At 45.7% G+C, this 25,155-nt stretch overlaps 1 protein-coding gene across 1 annotated transcript; it reads left to right on the forward strand.

Moving 5' to 3' along the window:
- Positions 1-15,051: 15,051 nt before the first annotated feature.
- On the forward strand, positions 15,052-23,707 carry onecutl (one cut domain, family member, like; the record flags this gene model as incomplete). Its single annotated transcript, XM_080501540.1, has 2 exons — positions 15,052-16,099; positions 23,397-23,707. The coding sequence occupies 2 exons, from the start codon at positions 15,052-15,054 to the stop codon at positions 23,705-23,707; spliced, it is 1,359 nt and encodes a 452-aa protein (XP_080357666.1).
- Positions 23,708-25,155: the final 1,448 nt, after the last annotated feature.

Below are 25,155 nucleotides of genomic sequence, written 5' to 3' on the forward strand. Positions count from 1 at the left end.
GCAGGCCGCAACCGCTGTGGACACAGCAGTTGTCCTCCAGCACCAGAGGCATTCTGTGTTTTGTGAGCTGTGACAGTGAGCTATTGACAGGCACGTGGCTCTACAATGTTGTTCAGGGGCCACTGGCCACTGCGCTGACCTTTGACACCCCATCTATATACTGGCCTCCATTGTTAAGGGAGGAGCAGGAAGAAATGAGAGCAGGAGGATCAGGGAGGAGAAGGGGGAATAGATGACCCCTGGGCTCCTTGCGTTTGGATTCTCCCTCCCCCATATCCTCACCCCTCCCATCCCAACACAACCCATCCCCCCCCCCCCCCCCCCCCCCCCCACACACACACACACACACACACACACACCCACCCACCCACACACACACACACTCCACCTTATGCCGATCAATGACAGTTTCATGTGGCTTCTCTGGGCCTGCAGTGACGTGTGTCCTATTGATTTATCGACATTACTCCAGGCGAGCAAACCCAGAAGCCCCTTCTCTCAGTAGGCAGCCGGGCTCCAGCTCAGCAGAGGTGTACCCCCACCCCCACCCCCCCCACCATCCACCCCAACCCCCCTGTGCCGGGTGGGCCCATGCCAAGTCATCCAACTGTACCAGTCTGTGGAGGCAGCTGCACAGAGTTGAACTGTATTTGTGTGGATGCATGTGCGCTTATGTCACTGAAAATGCTTTTAGGCATCAGCCCCTCCCTCCTCACCCCCTCCCCCCACCCCCACGCTTCCCTCATGCACTCCATGAGACATGTAATGGGGACAATGAATGGGGCACCCTGGCACTCACAAACACATTTGCTGTCGCCTCTGATTTCCAGAGGCGACTGTACCACTTTTATGGTTAAAAGGTTCTTTTCTTTGGTTCGTGTCAATGTCATGCCTGTGTGGCCATGGCCCGTCCTCGTGGCTGTTGCCCTTGTCTGCCCCTCTTCCTCTCGTTTGCTCGGTGTGTGTGTGTGTGTGTGGGGGGGGGGGGGGGGGGGGTCAGACTCAGACCGAGCCACACTTTGAGGCTCAGCTCCCACCCCTGCAGGGTCTCCTGTGTCCAGTGAAAGGCCAGTGGCTGCAGAGGGGTGGGGGGCAGCTGGACACTCCCCATGGCCTGGCTCGCTGATGATATGGGGTTGTGGAGAGAGGTGTGTGTGGGGGGGGGGGGGGATCCAACACCATTAAGATTGGACTGTGGTGATGGCAGCTGGCCCTAAAAAGGAGAAGCAGGAGGGGGGAGTGGGGGGGGGGGGGGGTCAAGGGAGGCTCAGAGATCATTGACCTGGCCACAGCGTCCAGCTGGGGGGTCATTTCACAGCCCACCTCCAGCCACGTGCTGATGACCATCTGGGGATCTGGCAAACCCCACAACAGAAGATGAGTCATCCCCTTAGTTGCCGAGATGAACAACAACAAAAGTCAAGAAATCTGTCAGCCTAATCTGGAGTGAGGTGGGGTGAGGGAGTGAAGGGGAGGGGGGGGGTGGCTTGGCAGCTGCCTTTTGTTTGGTTGTGCGTATCAACTGTTTAATGCATACAGTGCAGCGTTCCTATCTGATAATGTGTTTTTGAGTAAAATCGAGTGTTAACCCCACCAACATTCTCTCTATCGCAGATTGTATTATTCAGTGAAAAAAAACAACACACAAAAGTCCCAGCAGCCTTCGAAGATGTTTTACTCTGATATAAAATGAAGAGAAATGCCCAACCTATATGTTATGAAGTGATATAAGAGCATGTTTTGGTGTCGTTCATGAAGACATACTCAAAACAAGTTTGGGTATTCTTCCGACTGTACAACAGAATCGATATCTTCAGGATGATTTTAGATGGAGTTTCTCCTCTAAAGTGCCGAAGATCACAGCAGGGTCACTCCGCAGTCCAGATGGACCACCAGATTCTCTTTTAGCTGAGCCGTTCATTTTGATGACTCTGATCGCAGGACAGATTAGCACTGGTTTGTTCGGTTCAAACCTCACCCCTCCTCTTTCCCCACCCCTTTTTCCTTTTTTTTTTTCCTTCTTCCTCCTCCACCCGCTGTCCTCCCCCAATTCTTTCATCATCCCCTCGTTCTCCCGGAGCCTTCTGTCTTAAACTGTTTAAGGTGATCGAATTCTGCCCATCCTCCCAATGTGGTCGGAGGGGATCAAAGGTTGCTGACCCCGGCCGATTGTAAAGGTCCACGTGAGGAACCTCCGTAATAAAAAGAGGTCCCGCTAAACGGATCTGACCTTCGAGATGCTTTATGAGCTTTAAAGAATTGCATCTCTTTTTTGGAGGTTCCTCTAATCCCTTTAACATTTATCATAGTTCTGCTAATGAAAGTGATCTTTGCGTTCGTGTCTGATAGATTTCTAATTAGATTCGCATAGACCCTTGTGGAAATGATCCAAGAGATGAGCTAAGGGAGGATTGGAGTGGTGAAGTTATTGCTCTCAGAAACACCAGTGTGCTCCAATGTGCTGAAAGAAATTCATAAAAGTGGCGGAGGGGGGGAGGGGGGTTGCGGGGTTGCAATTGTGCACCAGTGTAATCTTTGGTCAGCACTTCTTCATGGCCGATGCTGTGATGGGAAAGAAATCCTCTTCTGAAATTTGATTAATTGCCGTCTCTCCGCCTCTCAATCCAAACATTGGTGGAAATTGAGGCCGGTTGACAGGACAGATACATCAGCCCCGAGAGCCGCGAGCCCCTGGCAAGCAGAGGCATTTCTTATCCTGTAACAGGATATCCACATACAGCGAGGTGTGGAAAAGTGAGAACTGCATCGTCTTCATTTGGCCATAACAAGGGAGGGAGGGGGGGTGTTGGAGGGGCGAAGAGGAGTGGGGGAGTCAGCCAGCCAGCCAGGCAGCTCTCTAGGTTGGGCTGAGGCGTATCGATTGATTTCCCAATAGCCTCTGGTCCATGAGCGGCGAACCCTGGCCCCGGTTGCTAGGTGACCACACCATCCAAGATGGAGAGCGGGGTGATGAAGGGTGACAGCAGCTCTGAGGGTCACCGGGGCCACTGGTCATTCTGCAGCCCCTCTGGGACGCTCCGGACATGCAGATAATGCAATGAAACTGGACCTCGGCTCACAGAGAGGCAGAAATATAGAAAGGCAATATCGGGGTGGAGAGCGCCGGCCGCCATGTTCGTTCCGCTCGGCAGTGATCGGTGCAGTCGGCGTGGCTATGTGTCTGTTTACCACTTACATCACGGCAGAATAAAATTGCAAAGCAGTTGTTTGATCAGTTTTTATGTGGGCTTTCAGGTCTTCACGTCACAGAATCTTTCGCACAAGAAAGATTCCCTGAAAATTATTTATGGCACCCGAGAGACTTGGAAAGGCCCGTTGAACATATATGAAGATATTGATTGGACAAACAAAGAGCCATTCGAATAGTCATTGTGCAAAACATATTGCCTAAATTTGGAGATGGAGGCTATTGTCTTTTCACAATTACTGTAAAAACGCATCGTCGGGCAAACCAATTTACTCAAATGCGCAATTTACTAGATCGCAGCGAAAGCCGAGAAATTTATTGTCACAGTTCTGACAACATAAATATGTGATGCAGAGGTCGTCAGGTCACTGCAAAGAGGGAAATCTTGCTCTTCATGCAGTCACACTGTAAATAAAGTCTTCCTGCTAACTGATCGCAGGCCTTCGTGTTGAATATTTTCCAGCTTTATCTTTGGGTTTGACTTCTGACAAGGCATTTATAAAAATATATAAATATATATATGTGTGTATTACTCATGCAGGGTTTTGTTTTAAATAATCAATCACTGAGGCCCTTCAATCCGAAAGAAGAATATATCCTCGGTAAATGTGGGCTCCGCACAAAACAGCAGCCGGCACAAAAGAAAAATACTGTAAACATGAAGTGGCCATAATCTATATCACATATTCTGCAATGATACATGATACCATCGCGCTTTTCTACATATCGATTGTTCCAGTGTGCAAGTGAAAAATGATACGGAGGGCAAAAGAGAAGAAGAAGAAGAAGAAGAAGCAGGATGAGGAGGAGGAGGAGGAATAGAGGAAGAAGGAGGGAGGGTGGATATAAACTGGGAGACAAATGTAAAAAGATCTACATCACACTGTTAAGCTCTGCACGGAGAGAGAAGTTACCAGGAGGCAGAAAAGCTGTGTGCGTGTGTGTGTGTGTGCGTGTGTGTGTGTGTGTGCGTGTGTGTGTGTGTGTGTGTGTGTGTGTGTGTGTGTGTGTGTGTGTGTGTGTGTGTGTGTGTGTGTGTGTGTGTGTGTGTGTGTGTGTGTGTGTGTGTGTGTGTGTGTGTGTGTGTGTGTGTGTCGGGGTGAGGGTCATGGGGAGAAACCCGTTCAGTCGGCCCTGAAAGGCCACCTTGCATTCCGGCTGCTGCCTGTGTTGTTCCTGTATGAAGGATTTCCCTTCATCCTGTGCCATGCCTCTCATGTCCTCCTCAGAAGGAGCTCGAGCGTTTTCATGTCTGTTGGAGTTCCATATCCTGAGGAGGGAGGACTTTCGTGTCTCAGTGTGTGCGCCTGTGTATTTTCCTCCCTCCTATCTATTAATAATATTGGGGAGAGAGAGAGAGAGACGGGGAGATAGAAGTGGATGTTTGCTTTGGTACAAGGCGAGATGTTTCTCTGTTTGCAGCCCTAAGCTGTGCGAGTATTCAGCTCTTAAATATTCCCTTCCCTTGTGATTTCAAACTATCTTATGCCCTAAAGGGCTCCATGGACCTCCCTGGCCAAATATCCACATACCTTTAACTGCAACTGGCAACTGAAAATGTTAAATGGAAGGATTTAGGGCCTGGGTGGCTGGAGAAGGAGTGGAAGAGGAGAGAAAGGGGAAGAGTTGCAGACCGAATCCAGCGCCAATGGTCATTTGTTACCACCGATAGTTATCTCCCACCCTCAAGACTCAAAATTGCCGTAACTGAAGGTGCTGACAAGTTGGCCGAGTATTTTGAAAGCTCGGCCAAATCTCTCGGTGCCATTTTTGATACCGAGCCGATCAGTTTTGCAGTCCGATCCAGTTAACGGAGGAACGTTGGCTTCCTGCAGTGTAATCGAGTTTCTAATTCCTTGTCATCTTGTTCGGATTTCGCACATTTGTAATAATAATCGTAGCTCATGCTCGCTGGCCTTTTGAGGTATTTTGGGCAAACGCCGCAAAGCCGTCTTTCAAAGTCTTCTTCCAAAAAATGTTAAAAATAACCAGATCCTTCTCAATTATGACAAAATATACGTTTTGCTTTTAACCCCAAAATGACCCACGTGTATCTGTCTCCCACTGGAGGAACAGCATCCGCTGAAAATGATTCATACGCCTGACTCCCTCTGTTCGCTAAACACAGGATTCTCACTGAAACGGCGCACATCCAGAACCGGGGAGTCGAGGCTCCGACCCCACCACTCCCTGCAGGATTTAATTTGCGCAGAGATATTGGAGAGTGATGAGTAAATATCTGACCTCTTGCTGTGTTTGAGGCTGTAACCGGGCAGACAGCCGCACGGCGGCGGAGAGGGGGGAAAAAAAACCGAGAGCTTCCTCTCAAACCAACCGACGCATTGTTACAATGCATTTGGTGGTTGACTTGCAGAGAGGAAAAAAAGAGAAAAAAACAATTGTGTGTGAATTCTGAATGTATAGCAGAGCAGCTGGAAATCAATGCCTGAACTACCGTGGTCGTCAACAAATAACAAATACAGGCAAAGTATTCCTGTAATGGTTCAAAGACACTACTTATGTAGGAAAGTATACAGCGTAAACAACCACTTCTTGCTTCCAGCTGGCCTGGATTTCTTCCTCCGATCAACATTCGAGTAAAACGACCAGATTACCAACGGGCGGGCCTTGTCTGCTCAGCATCTTTTTAGGAATTTATACTGACACATTTATACTGACTCGTTGTTTATCGTCGCTGCAAAGAAACAGAAATATAGAGCTTTCTGTCATGGATGAACCCCTGGAAAAGGCTTCGCTTTTAATACTGCGAATATCTACATCAACAAGAAAAAAAGAAAAATCCAACTTCAATATCATTTGATCGGTTATATTACATAGTTTGCGAACTTGAATCACGTTCACAGATTCAAATTCGGCCCGGCTGCACGAGAGAAGCACATCGATTCACCAGATTCTCATTTTAACTTTTGTTTTTTTTTCAAGCTCGCTTTGTAAATGAAGGAACATTGCAAAGGGCTTTTGCATCCACAACCGTGTGTGTGTGTGTGTGTGTGTGTGTGTGTGTGTGTGTGTGTGTGAGTGTGTGTGTAGCAAGGGGGAGGTGGATGGAGATCGTATCAATCGCCAAGCCAGGCCATTGAATGTATTGATTAGTTACCTTTCTTATTAACATGCTGATTAAAGAGAGAAGGCAGAGTGAGAGAGAGAGAGAGAGAGAGAGGGAGAGGGAGTGAAAGAGAGGGCTGCACACACTCGCCTCGCCTCGGACGGACGGAGAGGAAGCAGCAGCAGCCGCCATCGAGGAAGGATGCAGAGTGGATTTAACAGCCGAGCAGGCGAAGGAAAATCAGGGAAGAAGGAGGAGAGAGGGAAGCCGAGAGCGGATGCAAAGAGAGGAGAAGAGGAAGAGGAAGAGGAGGCGGTGAGGGTGGCGAGGGGGGTGGTGGTGAAGGCAAAGGGGTGGGTGAGGGAGGGAGGGGATGGATGGAGGGAGGGAGGGAAGGAGGGAGGGAGGGAGGGAGAGGGGGAGAGAGGGAGGGAGGGAGGGCAACCCGACTGGAAAACCATAGATGGAAAAAGAGAGAAGCCCTGCTGCCTTTGATCCCCCACCGAGTTACACTGACTGGAGAGACTGACACACACTTTTCAGCTGTGAGACACACACACACACACACACACACACACACACACACACACACACACACACACACACACACACACACACACACACACACACACACCTGCTGAGACTGACAGGCCCGGGCGAGAGCGTGCATTATCGTGGCAGAAAATAGCTGCGAGTGTTTGCGTGATCAATATGTAGATGCTTTTTAAAGAGGGTATTTTTATCAGTGAGTGACCATGTTAAGCAGCGTGCGGTGTGGGATTTCTCAAGATGAACGCCAAGGTTTTCTCAGAAAGGCTTTGCTTTATTCCGAGAGGGACCAGAAGGTGTGGAGGGCAAGATGGAGGGAGGGGAGTGGATGGGGAGGGAAACGGAAGATGCAGACTTGTTTATTTGTATGTTTGTGTTGAAGCGATTGAGTGGGAGTGTCGGCACGTTTGTCAGTGGGTTGGCTGTTTTTTTTTTTTTCTGTTGGTTTCTTTTCTTCTTTTTTTTTCCTTCTTCTTTGAGCTGGAATGAGCGTGCATGCACAATTACGTTGGGGCACAATGTGTGTGTCATCTCAATATTTGCCTGTCATTTTGCTGCGGCTGTGTTAAACATGGAGGGTGACGCTGCCCACTGCAATAATGCCGCAGGCCTGCGGATGCATGTGTGTGGCGTAGGCCTCATGTTGTGCCTGTCCTTCATTATCTGTGATCTGTGGGTTCAACTCCACTGCTTTTTGTTTTTGTTTTTGTTTGTTTTTTTAAAGACAGAGGACAGGAACTAAAAATGACTGCAGTTTCTAATGCATACATATAAAGAAAATCTGGATTTAATTTAATTAACATTTACCTATTTGTATTCATTAATGAAACATACAATAATAAAATGTCAATATTAAGTAGTGCTATATTGGAAATAATCAACAATCCAAGAAAAAAAATAAATGGAATGTTTTGTAATAAATGTATTAATAACAATAATCTGACTGAACCTGCAGGGAAGAAGAAATTTCACATTGTGCAGCCAAGAACAATTCGAATAAAACCTTAAATGCTCTGTGATTCCTAATGAGCATCACTAATTGTTTAACTTTCAAAAACTTGTAATGAGCCCTGACTCAGACACAGAGAGAGAAAGACAGAGGGAAAGAAATAAACTCAGACAACTTCCAATTTATCGACCTTTACGCCCCCTTGAGCTCCATTTTGCATAAATTAAACACTTTTCTGTTCTCCCAGCTCGACTCGGGTCACCACATAATTTCATTTGCATAAAGAATGCGAAGCCAATTACTGAGGGACGCATTTGCATTTTATATGAAAAATAGTTGTAGGGCAAATGGGAGGCTGTTTAAAAATGCGCGGATCGATACATGGCTGATGCGCGCTCCTGCCCGGAGCGCGCGCACACACTCAGGAACCCACAGCCGCCTTTAATGTGTTTTATTTAACAATAGTTTTCTTTAAATTCAAAAGACTTATTTTCTAAGAAGCGTTTGTTATAAGTTTAGAATAAAACCACCTCGTTGTGCCAAAACGCGCAACAGCTCCGAAAAGCGCCCTGCAATACTTAAAACAACTTTCTCTCATTTATTGTCTGATTTTTATAACTTGAACTCGTCCCAGTGTGTGTTCTCTCTCTCTCTCTCTCTCTCTCTCTCTCTCTCTCTCTCTCTCTCTCTCTCTCTCTCTCTCTCTCTCTCTCTCTCTCTCTCTCTCTCTCTCTCTGCTGCGCGCAAGGAGCTGAAAGAAAGCAGTGAATTAAAGGAGTGAATTTGCATTAATCCAGATATGATCGATAATAACATTATTCACGCTGCGAAGTCAAGTTCCACATCACGGAGTACACGATCATTACTGCAAGCAAAACCTGCAAATAATGGCAGAAAATAATGTGATTATCATTCACACTAAGTTTCCAGCAGCAGCTCCATTATTTCACATTTTCGAGCTGATGAAGGCAGGTGGAGTCTGTGGAGAGCCAGAAAAGCTCATTTACACTCCATTTCTCAGACTTTTATCAAAGAAGTGACTCATAATTAATCTTCTGTGTGGTTCTCCGGCTTGTCAACTTCGCAAAATACTGAGAGGTGAACACAAATTGAATATAGTTTCCTGTTAGAATGTGAAACTCAAAGAAGTGATCAGTTTTTAATTAGGATGGTGTGAAGTGAGTCAGTAATCTGAAAAATAATCATATGAAATGCTTAACATAGACTTTACTATTGGATATTCTAAAATATTATTTATATTAAGCTTTTTCTATTTCTTTTTAAAAGAAATGATCTCTTTTGAAATTGGGTTGAATTGAATCTTTCTGGGATAAAGTGGCTGATTATAGATTTTAAAATAATATAGTTTAAATATATAATATTGTCTGTTTTTATTCAGGTTTATTTCCTTTTATCAAAGGAAGAATCAAATATCAAATAATTATTGTTATTGAATATGAAATCTGGAATATTGTGATACTAAAATGGCTTAAATTACACTTTACTGTTATATAATGTGTGTGTGTGTGTGTGTGTGTGTGTGTGTGTGTGTGTGTGTGTGTGTGTGTGTGTGTGTGTGTGTGAGTGTGTGTGTGTGTGGGGGCCTGCAGTTACACGTTTGTTGATTTGTGTTCAATTACAGCATATTGAAGAAAGAAAGAAAAACCTTATTAAATGCAAATTTTGCATCATATTAATGGTTATATTTTTAATATTCGATAACTGATCATTTGAAACTGATCAAAGTCCGTTTAAAGCCTCCTAATCATCCATATTTAGAATTTCACACACAGTGCGTCACTCAGGTTACCTCACGCTGTGTGCGTCATTGTGGAGAGTTCACATATCAGTGATGATTTCTACCATTATTATAATCATTTCTCAGCTCTATTTTTTGTCCTCTTCACATCTAATCTGGCCAAATTAATGCAACTATTGATTATTCACGTTTGTGATCTGTGTAACGCCAAGTCTCGTGATAATAATCGATTTTATCGATTCGTTTTGGAATGGGAGAGGCATTTAAAAAAAGGAGTTGACAACAAGAAAAAGGAGGAGAAACACAGAAAGGAAAATTACCATATGATGCTGTGAATGGAGGTTTTAATCTGAGATTACAGGATGAGGTATATAAACTCCTCAGACACTTACATTTCTACAAATATAATTTAATAATGTCAAATCCCATTGCACCTACTTATATTAATTTGTTAGTATCATTACAGCTTTTTGTGCTCATTTTTATTATAATTTTCTTCAGTCTAAATCAATTTAAGCAAATTTGCGTCTCGAAGTAGCCAAAGAGAAAATCTTGTTTTGTGTTTTTTTTTTTTTTATGTATAATAATAATAAGAATTGTGATATTGTAGATAAATAAAACGTGGGATTTCAAGTAATATATAATTTACAATTTTGCAGAAAATAGAAACGAAATTAAAGTTATATGTGTAATAGTTTGGATTATTTTGTTTTCTGGGTGTCATAAAGACGTTGCACACAATGTTTCGCACTCATGCTGCACAAAACGCGTATTTTTAATTGAATTTAAAGACTTTGTCGAATCAGAAATTGTTTTAGTTGACTTTGAACTCCCAACTGTTACACAAGCTATAATATTACATGTAGTAAATAATTCAATCTTTAATAAATGGGAGGCTTTATGCACCAGGTGAAGAAAGTTAACGGCATATCTGCTAGTTTGGGAAGCAGATTTTATTTCTTAGATTATATTCATTAATTCTTTAAAAGCTGGATAAAACAAAATCGTTATTTACAACAGATCACATTTTTTTTAAACTGTTGCTTTAATAGAGTGTTTATCGTCATAAATCTCATTATTCTTTCATATAACATTCCTGTTCTTCTGTTTAAATCTAATTTAATTTGCATCACGTATATTGGACGTGCAGTGGTGCGTAATGAAGAAATATAATGAATATAATGAAGAAATGAGAGAAAAAAAGACTAATGTCAACTGGAAATCAATAGTTTTCTTTATAACTGTGAAAAGTTTATCTTTTACATTATTCTCAAGTTGATCCTGTTCAACTTACTATGCTGTTTACTATTTGTTATCGAGGTGGGTTTTTTTAATACACAAACTTTTGAAAATATTTTCGAAGCATAATGTGTTTGTTTGATAACACGTGACAATAAACAACTTGGAAAATCAACTTGTGTTTTTGTACTCGTGTGTTGATGCAGATGTGTGATTTAGTCATTTAAAGTCTAAAAAGCCAAGTACTGTACTTTTTATGGATATACACACACACACACACACACATATATATATATATATATACATATATATATACATATATATATATATATATATATATATATGTGTGCGTGTGTGTGAATCAAGCCTCTCAATAACATTCACATTCATCCTGTATATTTAAATATTATCTGTCATAATCTTATTAAACATTGTAACCTTCCTATTTATTTATTATTTTATAAATGTATTATTTATTTATTTATTTATTCATCCTTAATCTACAGAATCCGAAATATTCTCTTTTGGCTCTTTTAATTCGTCTTTGCTGCGTAAAAATCTTCATTTAATGTTTTTTTTCTTTCTTTCTCCCCTCTTTCTCGTTTCCCTGCAAACAGAGTCGATATCTCATTCAGAACTGCGCCCTGCGCGTGCGCTCCATCCATTATCATTTACCAATAAGTGATCACGTTTACCCGGTGATTAAACGGAGGATTTGGGGGGCGAGTGTAAAGTACAGCATGAAAAATGTCGCCGTGTTTTCCTCCTGTTGCTGCGTGGAGCGTTTGCAGGCCTTCGGGTCCCGCATTCGCAGCACGTCCGCACTGTTTTCTCCTCCAATAAAATATGAATTTATGAATCTTAACAAGGCTCCTTTTTCATTTCTCCCATTTCCCAGATCAGTGCAACACCTGGAAGGAAATATAGTGTGTGTCCAAACATATGCATGGTCATCTTAAGGTCACAGCGATTGCCCCCCTCCCCCCCACCCCCACCCCCCCACCCACCCTGCTTGTAATATTGGATGTGCTGTGAACGCATCAGCTGAATGCTTCGATTCTAAACACGCTGCTGGTTTCAGATTAAAAGCTGGAGTCACTTTGGATAAGAGCTGCCGCTAAATGGGCAGATTCCTCACTATATTTATTGGTAATGGAGGAATTGAAGCCTCCACTGTTTCTCCCACAGCAGGTCCCAGGGAGAGCATCAGCTAAATGGCTGAAATGTAAATGCTTTGGCTGTAATGTTGCTGATCCTGCTGCTGCTGCTGCTGCTGCTGCTGTGAGGAGAGCGACTCCGAGGGCATCATCTAAATGCTCGAAATGGAAATCGCCTTATTACTGGTGATCAAAAGATTTCAAATCTGAAACTCATCAGCTAAGCAGATGAGATGCGCAGTGTTTTCATCTTTATGCATGTGCAGTATTAAATGGTGGCGGCTCCATGCGGCCGCGCGCCCTGATTACTCATCCACCTATCCATCCCTCCATCCATCGCTCCCTCCCACCGGGTGTGGGTTTCTCTCCCGGCCCGCAGTGCTCGGGGTTGGGGCGCCGTGCAGCTCGGGTGTCGGCCTGCCTTCTCGGGTTTTCCTGCCACAGAAGGTGAACTTTCACCCCCGACCTTCGAGAGGACCTTTTATTTTCGCTCTGAGGCCGTTGACCAGTTTTACCTCCAGCTACTCGCCATCCATGCACGCATCCCTCAGTCCTGGCTGCATGCGCGCGGGGCGGATCGATAGGGCAGCATCTGCTCCGGGAAGCCGGCGGTCCCACACCGCGCACCGCTTCGCTGTTTCCAAACGCCAGAACTGCTCATCTCTGAAAATTAAACTGACAGACAGATATGATTAGTATGCGCTCTGCCTCCCTGCTTCTGTCTGCCTCTGTGTTTCTCTGAGGCCGACGCGCGCGCAAACACGCACGCACAACAACACCCCCCCCACCCTCCCCTCCCCCGTGCACCATGCAGAAGAGATGGCACGCTCATACGCATGTAGGCGGAAATACGGCCCTTGTATACAGGCGTGCACGCGCTTTACGCAGAAATGCACAACGAAAACACGGCGTCGTGTGCACGCAGGTAATACTTGTAAACATAGTATTAGCCTTGCGTAATTGTTAAATTCTCAAGCGGAATTGGGTGGGCACTTTTGGGCACTCACGCACGCGCACTCTTGCCGCAGCAGCAGGTCGAGGGTGTTCTCTGGTTAAAAAAACAGAAAAAAGAGAAGAAAGGGGGGGTCACATTGATCCTGCTGTGGGACTTTCCAGACTGAAGTGTTAGTGAGTGCGGATTAAGAGGACATAAAGGCCACTTGACTGCATTTATATCCTGAAAGGTGCAATTTAACATTAGTTTTAATCCAACATGACGCGTAAAACTGAAAAAGCGCACATCTGGATTGTTATTGTTTTTTTTAAGAGGTTAGATGGTGCACCGCAGTTAAAAAAAAAAAATTTCTGCGGTCAATGACTTAGTGAGGCGATTCCTATAATTACATATTCACACCTAATTCTGTCTTTAAATCATCATGTAAGGAAAAAAAAAAAAGCAGTCAAATCCAGCATATGACGAAAATCAAAATCAAAAGTATACAATTAATATGCGATGCTCCTGTACAATATCCCTTTTCCATCTTCGTGATGTGTGTGGTGTTTTCACAGCAGTGACCGCGTCACTTGTTACATAAAAAGGACAAAATAACATTAAAGGCCATTGATCAGGCGCGCGCAGCGGGATGTGCGCGCATCATTCAGAAGTTGTGCATGCAATCAGCTGAAGGAGGCTTAACCTGTGGGGCTGTGAGAAGAAGAAAATAAATAAATAAGACGAGCCTCTCCACCTCCACACCTCACCCGCCCCGTCACCCTCCATCCCGCCCCACCCTCCCCCCGGAGAGAAAGGGTTAATTGGAGTAGGAATTTCATCGCACATCTGTCAGATTTTTAAGGCCGTGACGCACTGAAAGCAGAGAGTCAATGTGAGCAAAGGGGGAGGAGGAGGAGGAGGAAGAGCAGGAGGAGGAGGAGGAGGAGGAGGAGGAGGAGAAGGAGAAAGAGTTGGTGGTGAGATCGATGAAGTGGCAGGCAGAGGGAAGAGGAGGAGGAGGAGGAAAATCTCACGAGATAATGAAAGAAAAAGAGGAGAGCTGCTAGTGTAGAAGCAAAAAAAAAAAGAGGCTAGACCTGGAGATTTTTTGGAGTGGGAAAACAAAGAAGGGGAGAAAAAAAAGGGGGAACGAAGAGCGAGGGAGACGTTTTGGTTTGTAACCGCAGATGTTTTTTTTTTTTTTTTTTTTTTTTTCCCCTCGCTCGCTGGTTTTGGTTGAATGTAGCACCCCAGGGCGCAGCGGACCAATTGTGTGAATCTGCAGCGCTGCTCGGCGACACAATCGGAGAGATGCACAGGACGGACAACAGCCGCGGAGGCGCTCTGAGAAGTGGATAATAAAAGGTAGGACTTTGGATTTCCTCCATGAATCCACGCACGTTGGCTTCTTTTTTTTTTTCTCTCCCTATTCTCCTCTTTTTTTTTTTTTTTTATCGGCGAATCGCCATCGTACTTCGTCAGCGCATCGTGCGCGCGGGGTAAATATGCAAACGCACCGGTAATTTGCACCCGATTCACATGCGCGTTCCTTCTCTATTTTCTAACTTTGCATGGAAAGGATGATCTCGTTTCTCGACGTGTGATTAAATCGGAGTGATCTCGACACTGATATCGTTGTGTTTTCGCGTGCGTCCAGCAGGACGTGTGATGCTCCAAATACACTCCATCTGCTTCCGACGCTGTTATTGTTTGGGATGCTGGTGGAGTAGATTGGCGATAAAGATTAGATTCTCGGGTGTGTTCTTTTTTTTTTTTTTTTTTTTCAGTTTCTCTGTGTCGATGAAAGTTGAAATACAAGTAGAATAACAGCGCATGTCTTGTCTCACGCAGGCACAAAAGCGAGGAACACAGCTGAAGCACCAAAGACCCAAGCTGAGTGCTGATGCACAAGTGAGAATAAAAAAATCTCAGCTAAAACCTTCCCCATGCGTTCGCAAACTCGTTTTCTGGGAGTTTGAGGGAGTTTGAAGACAGTACTTAACGTTATCAGATAATTAATTAGACACCCCATAAGCCCGGAAATCAATTAATTCACAAATCAATAAATCCATAGTCTGGTGTAACAAGAGACCTTCCAGACTGTTGGCCTGGCTGTTGAACAACAATAACAAGAGCAGAGCAACAACGCAGCGGAAGAAGAGATCGAGGTTCATTTGGCGAGATTGAAGATGGATGGGGGTCTCGGGGAGATGTCCCTCCACAGCCACTCGGAGCTGGCTCACAGCCAGGACGGCCGGGCCATGCTGCACTCGCGGGACCTTTCAGCTGCTTTCCCCCGGCCTCCCCTCGGGGGCTCGTCCATGTCCCTGGAGCCGGAGCCCCGTCCGCCGGGCTTCGACCACTCCATGTCGGCGCTGGGCTACAGCGGCGACTCCCCGTCCAGCTCAGGCAGCACCTACACCACCCTGACCCCCCTGCAGCCCTTCGACGACAAGTTCCACCACCACCACCACCACCACCACCCCTGCCTCCCCGTCAGCAATGTCATCGGCAGCTTCACCCTCATGCGCGAGGACCGGGGCCTCGGCACCAACTTCTACAACCCGTATGGGAAGGAGCTGGCCATGTCTCAAAGTCTGACGCCCCCCACCACCAGCTCGGGCCTCGGTTCCTCCATGCACGGCTACGGCAGCCTGGGCAACAGCCCCAACGGCAACGGCGGCCAGATGCTCCACGGCGGCTACGACGTCCACGGAGGGAGCATCTTCTGCCGGGCGTCGGATTTCGGCCGGGAGATGTCGCCGCCGGGCCTCGGAGCGGGCGAAGTGTCGGTGGGGCACCAGCTGAATAAGATGGAGGCTCACCAGCACGCCCCCAGCCACCACCCACACATCTACAGCCAGCACTACCAGACCCACCACCACCCGGGCCAGCAGGCCGCCAAGATGGGCGAGCACCTGCACTCCTCGTCGTCCGCCTCGTCCTCGCCCGGCGAGGGCATGCTGCCGGGCTCGCAGGGCAGCGGAGGCGGCTCCGGAGAGGAGATCAACACCAGGGACGTGGCCCAGAGGATCATCACCGAGCTGAAGAGGTACAGCATCCCCCAGGCCATCTTCGCCGAGAGGGTTCTGTGTAGGTCACAGGGCACGCTGTCTGACCTCCTGAGGAACCCCAAGCCCTGGGGCAAGCTCAAGTCCGGCCGCGAGACCTTTAAGAGGATGTCCCGCTGGCTCCAGGAACCCGAGTTTCAAAGAATGGCTTCTCTCCGGCTGGAGGGTAAGATCTGGCTTTACTCTCTATTTGCCTCACGCACACACACACACACACACACACACACACACACACAGAGAAAACCACAACAGACACGCTCTCTCTCTCTCTCTCTCTCTCTCTCTCCCTCCTTGTTTTCCCCAAACACCTTCTTTCTCCATGTCTTCCAAAAAAAATCCTCCTCTCCAGCAATCAGTATGCTGCTCAGGTTGAAACATGAGGAAAAGCAAAAGCATCACAGTGATGCTTCTCTTCTCCACGCCAGTGTGAGTGCACCACTGGTCCACCTATTGTTCCATCAGCCAGTATGATAAGAACTTAGCAGCACATTGTGGACAGTTTGAGCCAGAAAAGAGGCCATATGTGCCGTTCCTTTGTTTACCTAGCTCCCAAACAGCTCCTATTGATTTGTACAGTAGCTACACTAAAAAAAAAAAAAAAAAAGCCACAGACATTTGCCCTCCTCTTAAATGAACCATGAAGATCAGCGTGAGCAGCGGCTGGCAATCTAATCGCTTTTTTGAGCCACACAAAATAATTTGTGCAGATATGCCATTCTGGGAGCGATTGATTAATGTGGGCAGTGATTTATATCTGCTCAGCGCCTGACTGAAGTCGAGCTGGCAAAAGGGAGCTGATGCAAATGAGACTTGAGCGTTTGCCAGACGTCTTTTATCAACGTCGTCACCGAGGCAATTACTGCGAGGCTAAATACAAATGTTGCTCTGGCTCGGAGGCGAGCACCTTCGCAGGTTTCTGGGCTTGTCCACATGTGAGGACACATGAATAGAAGGTTGATCCTGGATGGATTAGTCAACTAGAAATTGAACCTATTTGGGAATTGTGAAGATTTTTCTGTTCTTGTGTTTGTTAGTTGTTGTTTTTTTTAATTTTCCATCCCCCCTCACTCAGTTTGTAGTCAGACAACACAAGTATTGTGGATATTTCCTTGAAAGTCAACCCCTCAAAAATCAAATTGTTGTAGGCCTTCATGCATTCATGGGTGAAAGATCTTTTTCCTTCATTTTTTTTTTTTTTTCTCCCTGAAAGGCACATTGTAATCTGCCACTTGACATTTAATATTCTTTGGGGATGAGGCTTGAAGACGCGACAGCACGCCGTACAGTGCCGTGTTACAGTGTTGTCCCTCCACAGGGACCGAGGGCCCATCTGATACAGAAAGAGATCCAAGTGAACACAGTAATATGAGACGAGCACAGGCGACGTGGAGTGTGTGTGTGTGTGTGTGTGTGTGTGTGTGTGTGTGTGTGTGTGTGTGTGTGTGTGTGTGTGTGCACGAGTGGCCTGCCCGCTCACTGCGGGGGTCTGCGAGCTGTACGTGTGTGTGAGCCTGCACAGTTGATCACTGCTCCTTCGCTCTCTGTCAGCAACTCGACTGATTAAGCCCAACAACACAATAGGGTTCATAGGTAATGATTGTGCACTCTTGCAATCCCTTCACAATTATTGATCTTTGATTGTTCAACTCTGAGAGCACATGTGTACATCCTCCATTCAGCAAAACGTTACAGCAATCACCACCAAAAAAAAAAAAAAAAAACCCTCCTTATCTAAAGACGAGCTATCTCCAAGGCTTGTTTGTTTTTCTTCCCCGTTGATTGTAGGGGTTAATCTCATCCCGAGGATGTGCGAGTGTTTTAAACACGCCGACACCTTTTTTCGCCCTTTCCTCACACGAGCCAAAAATCTCCGCGATTAAAGTGCCCTTTGTTCTGGTTTGAGCCGATTCCCGCTCATTAATTATTCCCTCTTTCTTCCGCGGCATCTTTGTTTATTCATCTTTACTAACACAAACATTATTTTTAACGAGTCAAGTCTGCCAAGTCCGAGCAGCCGATCAATCAGACTCATAAAAAATTAAAGTCCCTACACAGAGAAGTGTGCTAATGTTTGACAATGCTCTTCTCGCTCTGCTCCCACACACTCTGAAATTGCATATTTAGTTCTTGGCAAAGCCGCAATTTGGACAGCTCGGCACTTTTCTACATAACCTACTTTCCGAAGGGGGTTGTTGTGCGTGTGTGTGTGTGTGTGTGTGTGTGTGTGTGTGTGTGTGTGTGTGTGTGTGTGTGTGTGTGTGTGTGTGTGTGTGTGTGTGTGTGTTGTTCCCCCCCTGGCCAACCCCCTTTTGTTTAATTACAAGCCTCTATTGATTTCCATGGGAAAGAGCAGCACGCTTTGCCCACACACACCTCGGCCGCATCGGCAAATCGAGACTGGAATTAGAATGCGGGGTGCCCTGTGCTCCCCAGTCTGAAGATAGCTCAAGTGCTCTCTGCTTCACGCCTCAAGTTTTAAGATGATCCTCCTTAATGCAGCACTCCCTTAAATACCTTAAATACATTAGGCCCTTTAGTGTCGTTGAAAAGTGCCGTGGTGTTTCCATAACTGTGTCTCCTCCACACTGTAATTATGAAACGAGCTGCTGCCATTTTGTCTTTTCAAGTAACTGTCTTTCTGCAGAGACATTTTGCTAAACATGGAGGAGGTGATCCCTCGGATTTATCTGCAGTATCTGGCTTGTGTGTGTGTGTGTGTGTGTGTGTGTGTATGCTCTATGGATTACTGCACTGTATATGAGATGCATCTCGAGCCCAACCTCGGGCTGTGGAGGAGGCAATCAGGATTTATCCGGAGAAGAAGGCGGGATAAAGACCACACAGCCGCGCTCCGACACTTAAAGTCGAGGAGGAGGAGGGTGGGGGGTGGGGGGGGGGGTATAAGAGACTATAACTTTAAAGATGATGGCCGAAGCCCTTGACTAAAGGTCTAAATGAATAAGAAAGGTCAATGCGGTTTACGTGTCGGCTCCAGTGCCTGCACCACCCCCACAGTAATGAAAGCCACAAAGCCTCGTCCACCTCTCGCCGCGGCGTACAGTCCACAATCGGCCAGCCGAGGCGCAAAAGGTCACCGCTGATTCCATTTGCATGTCGGGAGTTGCGGGCAGAGGCCGGCGTCGCCATATCAAACAAACGGGGCGATGGAGGAGGGGGCGGGGGGGGCATTGTTTTTGTTGTTGTTGGTTTTTCTTTCTTTTTCTTTTTTTTTATCTGACTCCTGCAGCTCCCCCCACTCTGGCGCTGAAGGGGTTAACCAGCCTCTGTGGGTCGAGGAGTCTGAGCTGCACAGATTTAATCAATAATTTCTATCAGCCCCTGGCCCAAGAAATCAGCAGGGGGTGGGCTGGGGCTGGGGTGGTGGTGGTGGAGGAGGGGGAGGACACAGAGGGAGGGGAAGGGTGGGTGTCGGCGGGGTGGGGTGGGGTGAGGATCTGGCTGGGAGGGGGGGTGTAGGTTGAGACGCCGGGGGGTAGGGAAAGGGCTTTCGATCACGTTTCAGCAACACGAGACAGGGGCATACATCATGATTAGGGGCTGTTCCCACGATCATAAGAAGCCTATAGGGGAATATTTATGTCTCGGGGAGTCGCCCCGCTGCCGCGGATTTATAGCATGGTAATTGTGAGCCTTTTACACATGATTACAGCATAAGGAAGCATTTACTTAATGGCGGGCGTTATGATCGTCACAGTGAGGGGAGAGAGCCGAGGACGAGGAGGCGAGCGGCAGGACACCGCGACTCCTTCTCCAAACGGCCATAAATCCACGCTACAAGCAAAGCTAGCCGGCACTATCATGTCATTTCTTTCATTACCACACGAGCTGAGAGTGCACCACTGTATACACCGTCTGTAGCTTCACCCCCCCCCCCACCCAGAAATATTGATGGTTGGGATGGTGTAACACGCGTGAAAAATGAAGCATTTGGGAGAGGAGAAGGAGAGAGAGAGAAAAAATTTTTTTTTCACTTGTGGTGATATTGACACGGCGCTGACATCTCGGCCTGTTCAGATTTTAATGAGACGTCGTTCGATAACTCTCAGAAATGCAAACGAGATCTGGATGCCTAAAAGCTAACAGGCCCTTGTAATCTCTAGTTGACAAGAGTGCATCCCCGAGTCAAAACATTTCCTCTCAGATAATGAGTTCGGAGGAGAGCGATTTATTCACGTCTAGTCTTGAGTACTTGAGTTTTGAGGAACTCGGCCCGGATGTCACGGCGGGGAATCGTCGGGGCCCGGGTCCGAGAGCCGCTCGGCTACTCGGAACCGGGCGATTCCCCGCCGCGTGGAAGACACGGCTGTAAGGTCGGCGTTATTTCTCAGCTAATGAGAGAGGTTTGAAGAGTGGAGAGCCGGTCATACAGTAAACATCAACGGCAGCGCTCGCCGTGTGAGAGGTTTCTCAATGGGAATCTGTAAGCCAATCAATTGAATGTGTCAGCGCTGTTGTGAGAGCAAAAGGCAGCCTCTGCGGTTTATATAATGTATGTTTGGAGCGTGTGTGAGATGGATTGTGTCTTTGTCTGCGTGTTAGGCTCTGAAATATGGGATTTCAAGGTTATTGTGAGCTGATAGCTCCATTTAATCAAGTCATTTTTGTCAATAACAAGAGCTCCACACACTGTTTTTTTTTTTTTCCTGCTTTCTTAACACAAGTGGAAAGAATCTGTCAGAGCAGAAAGGTAATTTCATCCAGTTTACAATTGAAACTAATATTTATCTTTTTATTCAGAAATGGTCTTTAAGAAGTTGGATTCAAGTTCAGAGCAATGTAGACTTTTTTTTTCTTTTAATAGGAAAATTTGTTGTGCGAAAAAATAAAAAGTCATGTTACTTTACAGTAAATTAGGTTTGAAATGGATGTACCTTGGTTCGGTTGGTAAAGTGTTCGCCTCCCGGTCACAAAGTTGCAGGTTCGAATTCCCATCTCTCCTTGTCTACATGTTAAAAGTGTCTTTGAGCAAGACTGAGAACCTGAAACTGCTTCCATTGACTGGATTGGGCATCGTGAATCGTGTGTGTGAATGGGTGAATGTGATTAATAGTATTATTCACTTTGGGGAAAGCTACACAGTGGAAAAGCACTATAAAAGTGAAATCCATTCACCATTTGAAAACAACTTGAACTCATATTTATCTTTTCTTTCAGAAATAGTCTGGGGGAAAAAGTTGGATTAAAGTTGAAAGAAATTCTTGCAATTTGGACTGAGAATGTGTTATGTACCATAAAAAGTATGTTAATTTACAGTAAATGGTGTTTTAATTGTCAAAAGAAACTTGATTATAGCTTTAAATGGTGGAAAAAAACTGAAACTGAAACTGAATGTCTAATATAATTTCAAGACCGTAATGATCAAATGTTTAGTTTGAACAACCATTTCTGATGACATAAGAGCAAAAAAGAAAAGAAAGAAAAGTCGAAAAAATGTCCAGTTTGAGCTTCAATTCCCCGGCTTCACCTCAGTGCTGGTGTGTGTGTGCCTGTCTGTGTGTGTGGCGTTGTGTGCACAGTGCTTACACTTAGAAAGGCATTTGATACCATCAGCAAAACAGTCGCCCAACAACCGCGCGGCGCTGATTGAAACCTCTTAAAAGTGTGCATTTAGGTAATTGCAACGACTCCCCTCCCCAAATATGTTTTAGTCCACTTAAGGCTTCTAAACACCCGGGGCAATGCCGACTCTGCTTGTTTCACTCACCCCTGACGTAACCCGCCTTTAATAGAAAATAAATTAGTTCCCCCTAAAGTGATTATTACTCACTCACTGCCGCCACATGTAAATGACTTTTATGAGAAACTAATGATGTTGAAGTGTCCACTAAGGGAAAGAGAAGAGAGGATGTGGAGGGAGATGGATGGGGGGGGGGGGGGGGGTGCTGTGTTGGTGGAGGGGAGTTGGCTCGGTACACAAAGGCAGAGGTTGGTGTTGTGTTTCCTGTAAATACAGAATTACAGCGTGTTGGAGGTGAAGGGTTCAGCGATGGATATGCAGAGGAAACATGCGGCCTGCATTCAAAACGCTCGTCTGATTCTCAAAATGGATCTGAGCTCAGCCCACACACATCAGCCCATTTCTCCTCCTCACGCAGCACCGCTCGCCTTTTTTTCTTATATATTTGCAGGGTAATTTTTAAATTTGAGACCTTTTTTCACGAGCAAATATTGATTATGTAATTGGGCGGGCTGCCACAGCTGCACTGGTGTTTAACCCAGACCCCGAGATTTCAAAATATCTGCTATTTTGTGGTTGGTGTACTAAAGACTGACGTATGCAAGAAGAAGAAAATAGGACAAATTACCTAATAGCCTGTGAAACAGCTTAGACAGTTAAATAAACGGTTGACAACTAAGAAATTGATCAATATAATTAACCTTTTGCTATAGAATGTTGATGAAATGTGGATTACAGTTGGACGAACTAAACCCTGAAAGGACTCTCTAAAGTATCTACAAGCTGAGGACTCTAAAGTATTATAGGAGGGCAGTTCCAGGCTTTAAAGTCAGTGTAAATATTCACCACTACATACATGGCAATTACACAATCACATCTCTTGCAAAGTAAAAAAAATATATCATTACTTATTCATACATTATTGAGTTGTACTGTCCTGCAATTGCTATGTGTTGTTTACAAAGAAAGCACATTAAATATGACTTACTCTGGTTGTTTTTGAACCTGGAGTTGACTCTTGTAGTCGTGTTTCTGTGTTCAAGCAGTTTTCTTTTCACAGTTTTAAGATAAATCAGATGCACTAACTAGGAACATGAGACGCCAAACGAGACTGTAAAAAAAAATTAAAAACCTTAAAATAATTCCTCATCCATTTCATTACATTTACCATTAATAGTTTATAAGAAAGCAAAAAAGAGACACGAGATGCTCTTTAAGATCACTTGGCCAATAAAGGGTTACGTGAAGAAATGGTCAAATGCAGGTTTGATGAAATATTTGATTGTTATTCTTGAAAAATAACTTTGCCCCGTGTCTGTTTTCATGTTTGACTGTAATGAAAGACTCGTCCATCATCGGTGGTTGACGACCACAGACATTAACAGACCCGTGAACAAACTTGTTTCCCAAAAAGTAATTAAGTACACTAATGAAAACCGCCACGGAAACCGTTCTCTGGGATGCTGCTGTGCATTCCCCCCCCCCCCCCCCCCCCCACCGCCACAGCCGCCTGCAGCAGCTCACTGGCAACAGGATGTGATAGGTTGAACGTCTTGATTCCTTTACTGCACAATGAGGCAAGCTGCTGATTCATCTCTTTTAACTAATCAAAGTTGCTTAGCTAATCTGTTTTCTTTCAACAAATCCACTTTCGCTCCGCTTAATCCATTTGTCCTAGTTAGCCAGCCAGTCTGTTAGCTAACCTGTTTCTTCTTCCCCTTTTTAAAAAAATAAATAAATCTATCTGTCGCCCGTTTGCCCGCAGCCTGCAAGCGCAAGGAGCAGGAGCAGAGCAAGCTGGAGCGCAACCAGGGCCCGAAGCGCACCCGGCTGGTGTTCACGGACCTGCAGCGCCGCACCCTCCTGGCCATCTTCAGGGAGAACCACCGCCCCACCAAGGAGCTGCAGGTCACCATCTCCCAGCAGCTGGGCCTGGAGCTGTCCACCGTCAGCAACTTCTTCATGAACGCCCGCCGGCGCAACCTCAACAAGTGGGCGGACGAGGGCCGCCCGTCCTCCACGGGCTCCTCGGGCTCCAGCGTGTCCTCCTCCGCGGTGTCCTGCAGCACGGCGTGATGACGCGGCGGGAGAGAGGGGCGCCGAGGGAGGCAAGGGGGGCACATAAGACTGGTCTAGGCAGAGATCGGCCGTCATAAATGTCCTCCTCGTTATCAGAAGGAGCGACGGAGCCAGCTGTTGTAGATGATTTTATGAAGATGAAGCATTTTCCCAAACCAAAGTCGATCGCTCCCTTGAAATGGAAGGGGAGCGATGCCTCGAGTGATACGACCGCGGGATGCGAGGTTCCCGCTTGTATAGTCAAGGGCGCAGAAATTTTTTCGACTCGACGGAAGAGTCGCGCCCTCGCATAGACGCCATCTCATTGCATTATTTTGATTATGTAGATTAGAGATAATGAGGGTATTGCAAATCAGGAGGAAGCATATTATTTTTTTGGTGTACCTTCAGATCTATTCCCATCTCTCCAAACGTGAAGAATCAAGAGTTGCCGTTGGCCCACCGCTGGAGAGCTCCATCGTGTTACTTCTTAATCAAACGTGGTCACCATTCATCCAAAGACGTTAAGACCTCCCCCCAATCTTCCCCTTGTGCTGTCTCTTCCTCGAGAATCAAGGCGAAAGAGGAAGAACAGGCTTTTTTTTTTCTTTTTTCTGAAGAACCTAATTACTCCCTTTCTTAGCATGGTTTCCAGGACAGTACGGCATCGTTCCAAGGTTCGGAGCCTGGAATTATCAGGAGAGTTCTGTTGAGTCCGTGATCCTCAGCTGTCAATCATTTACCATCAACCGGAGCCTTTTACTACGTCTCGTCAAGGGTCTCGCCTCGAATGAATCAGAGTTTTCAAGGGGGAACCGCATTGCATCTCACCGTATGCCAGGACTGAATCAATAAACACAAGTAGGACGCGGAAAACAGACTTGTTTGGTGCAGCCGTCTCACTTTACGACTCTCACCGAGCTTCCAAACGAAAGCTCCGCAGCCATTTTTGACGCAAAATCAAGCCAAAAAAATAGATCGAAGAACCAAAAAAAAAAAAAAACGGCTCCACGGAGGAGAGGTACACCCGACACAATGTATAGTGACATTGTAGTATTTTTTTTCATTTCCAAATAACTGTACACACCTCTGCTCCATTATGAAATCTTTTTTTACAGATGTCTAGAGAAATGGAGGAATGTGATTTGTTCCGCCCCTTTTTGTACAGATTTCAAGCACATCGCTCTATTTATAGAAACACGTTGGAAGTGTGGGGCGGTTTGTTTCAGCCCTGCTGACGTACAAGGTCATTTTTTTGGTCCACAAAGGAATGGCTTTAACATGCCTCCTTATAGCCAATAGTTCAAATCAAACCAAGAACGTTTCAAATGCAATTATCTGATCTGATCAACGTATTTATTACTGCATTTGTGTATTTATTGTTTTTTCCTTTTCCTTTCATCTCTATTTATTTGGTTATTTATTTATGCTATCTATATACTGTAAGTATTTATTTAACAATGCTC

Source organism: Blennius ocellaris (assembly GCF_963422515.1).
Source record: "Blennius ocellaris genome assembly, chromosome: 8".
In the NCBI taxonomy this organism is placed as follows: Eukaryota; Metazoa; Chordata; class Actinopteri; order Blenniiformes; family Blenniidae; genus Blennius; species Blennius ocellaris.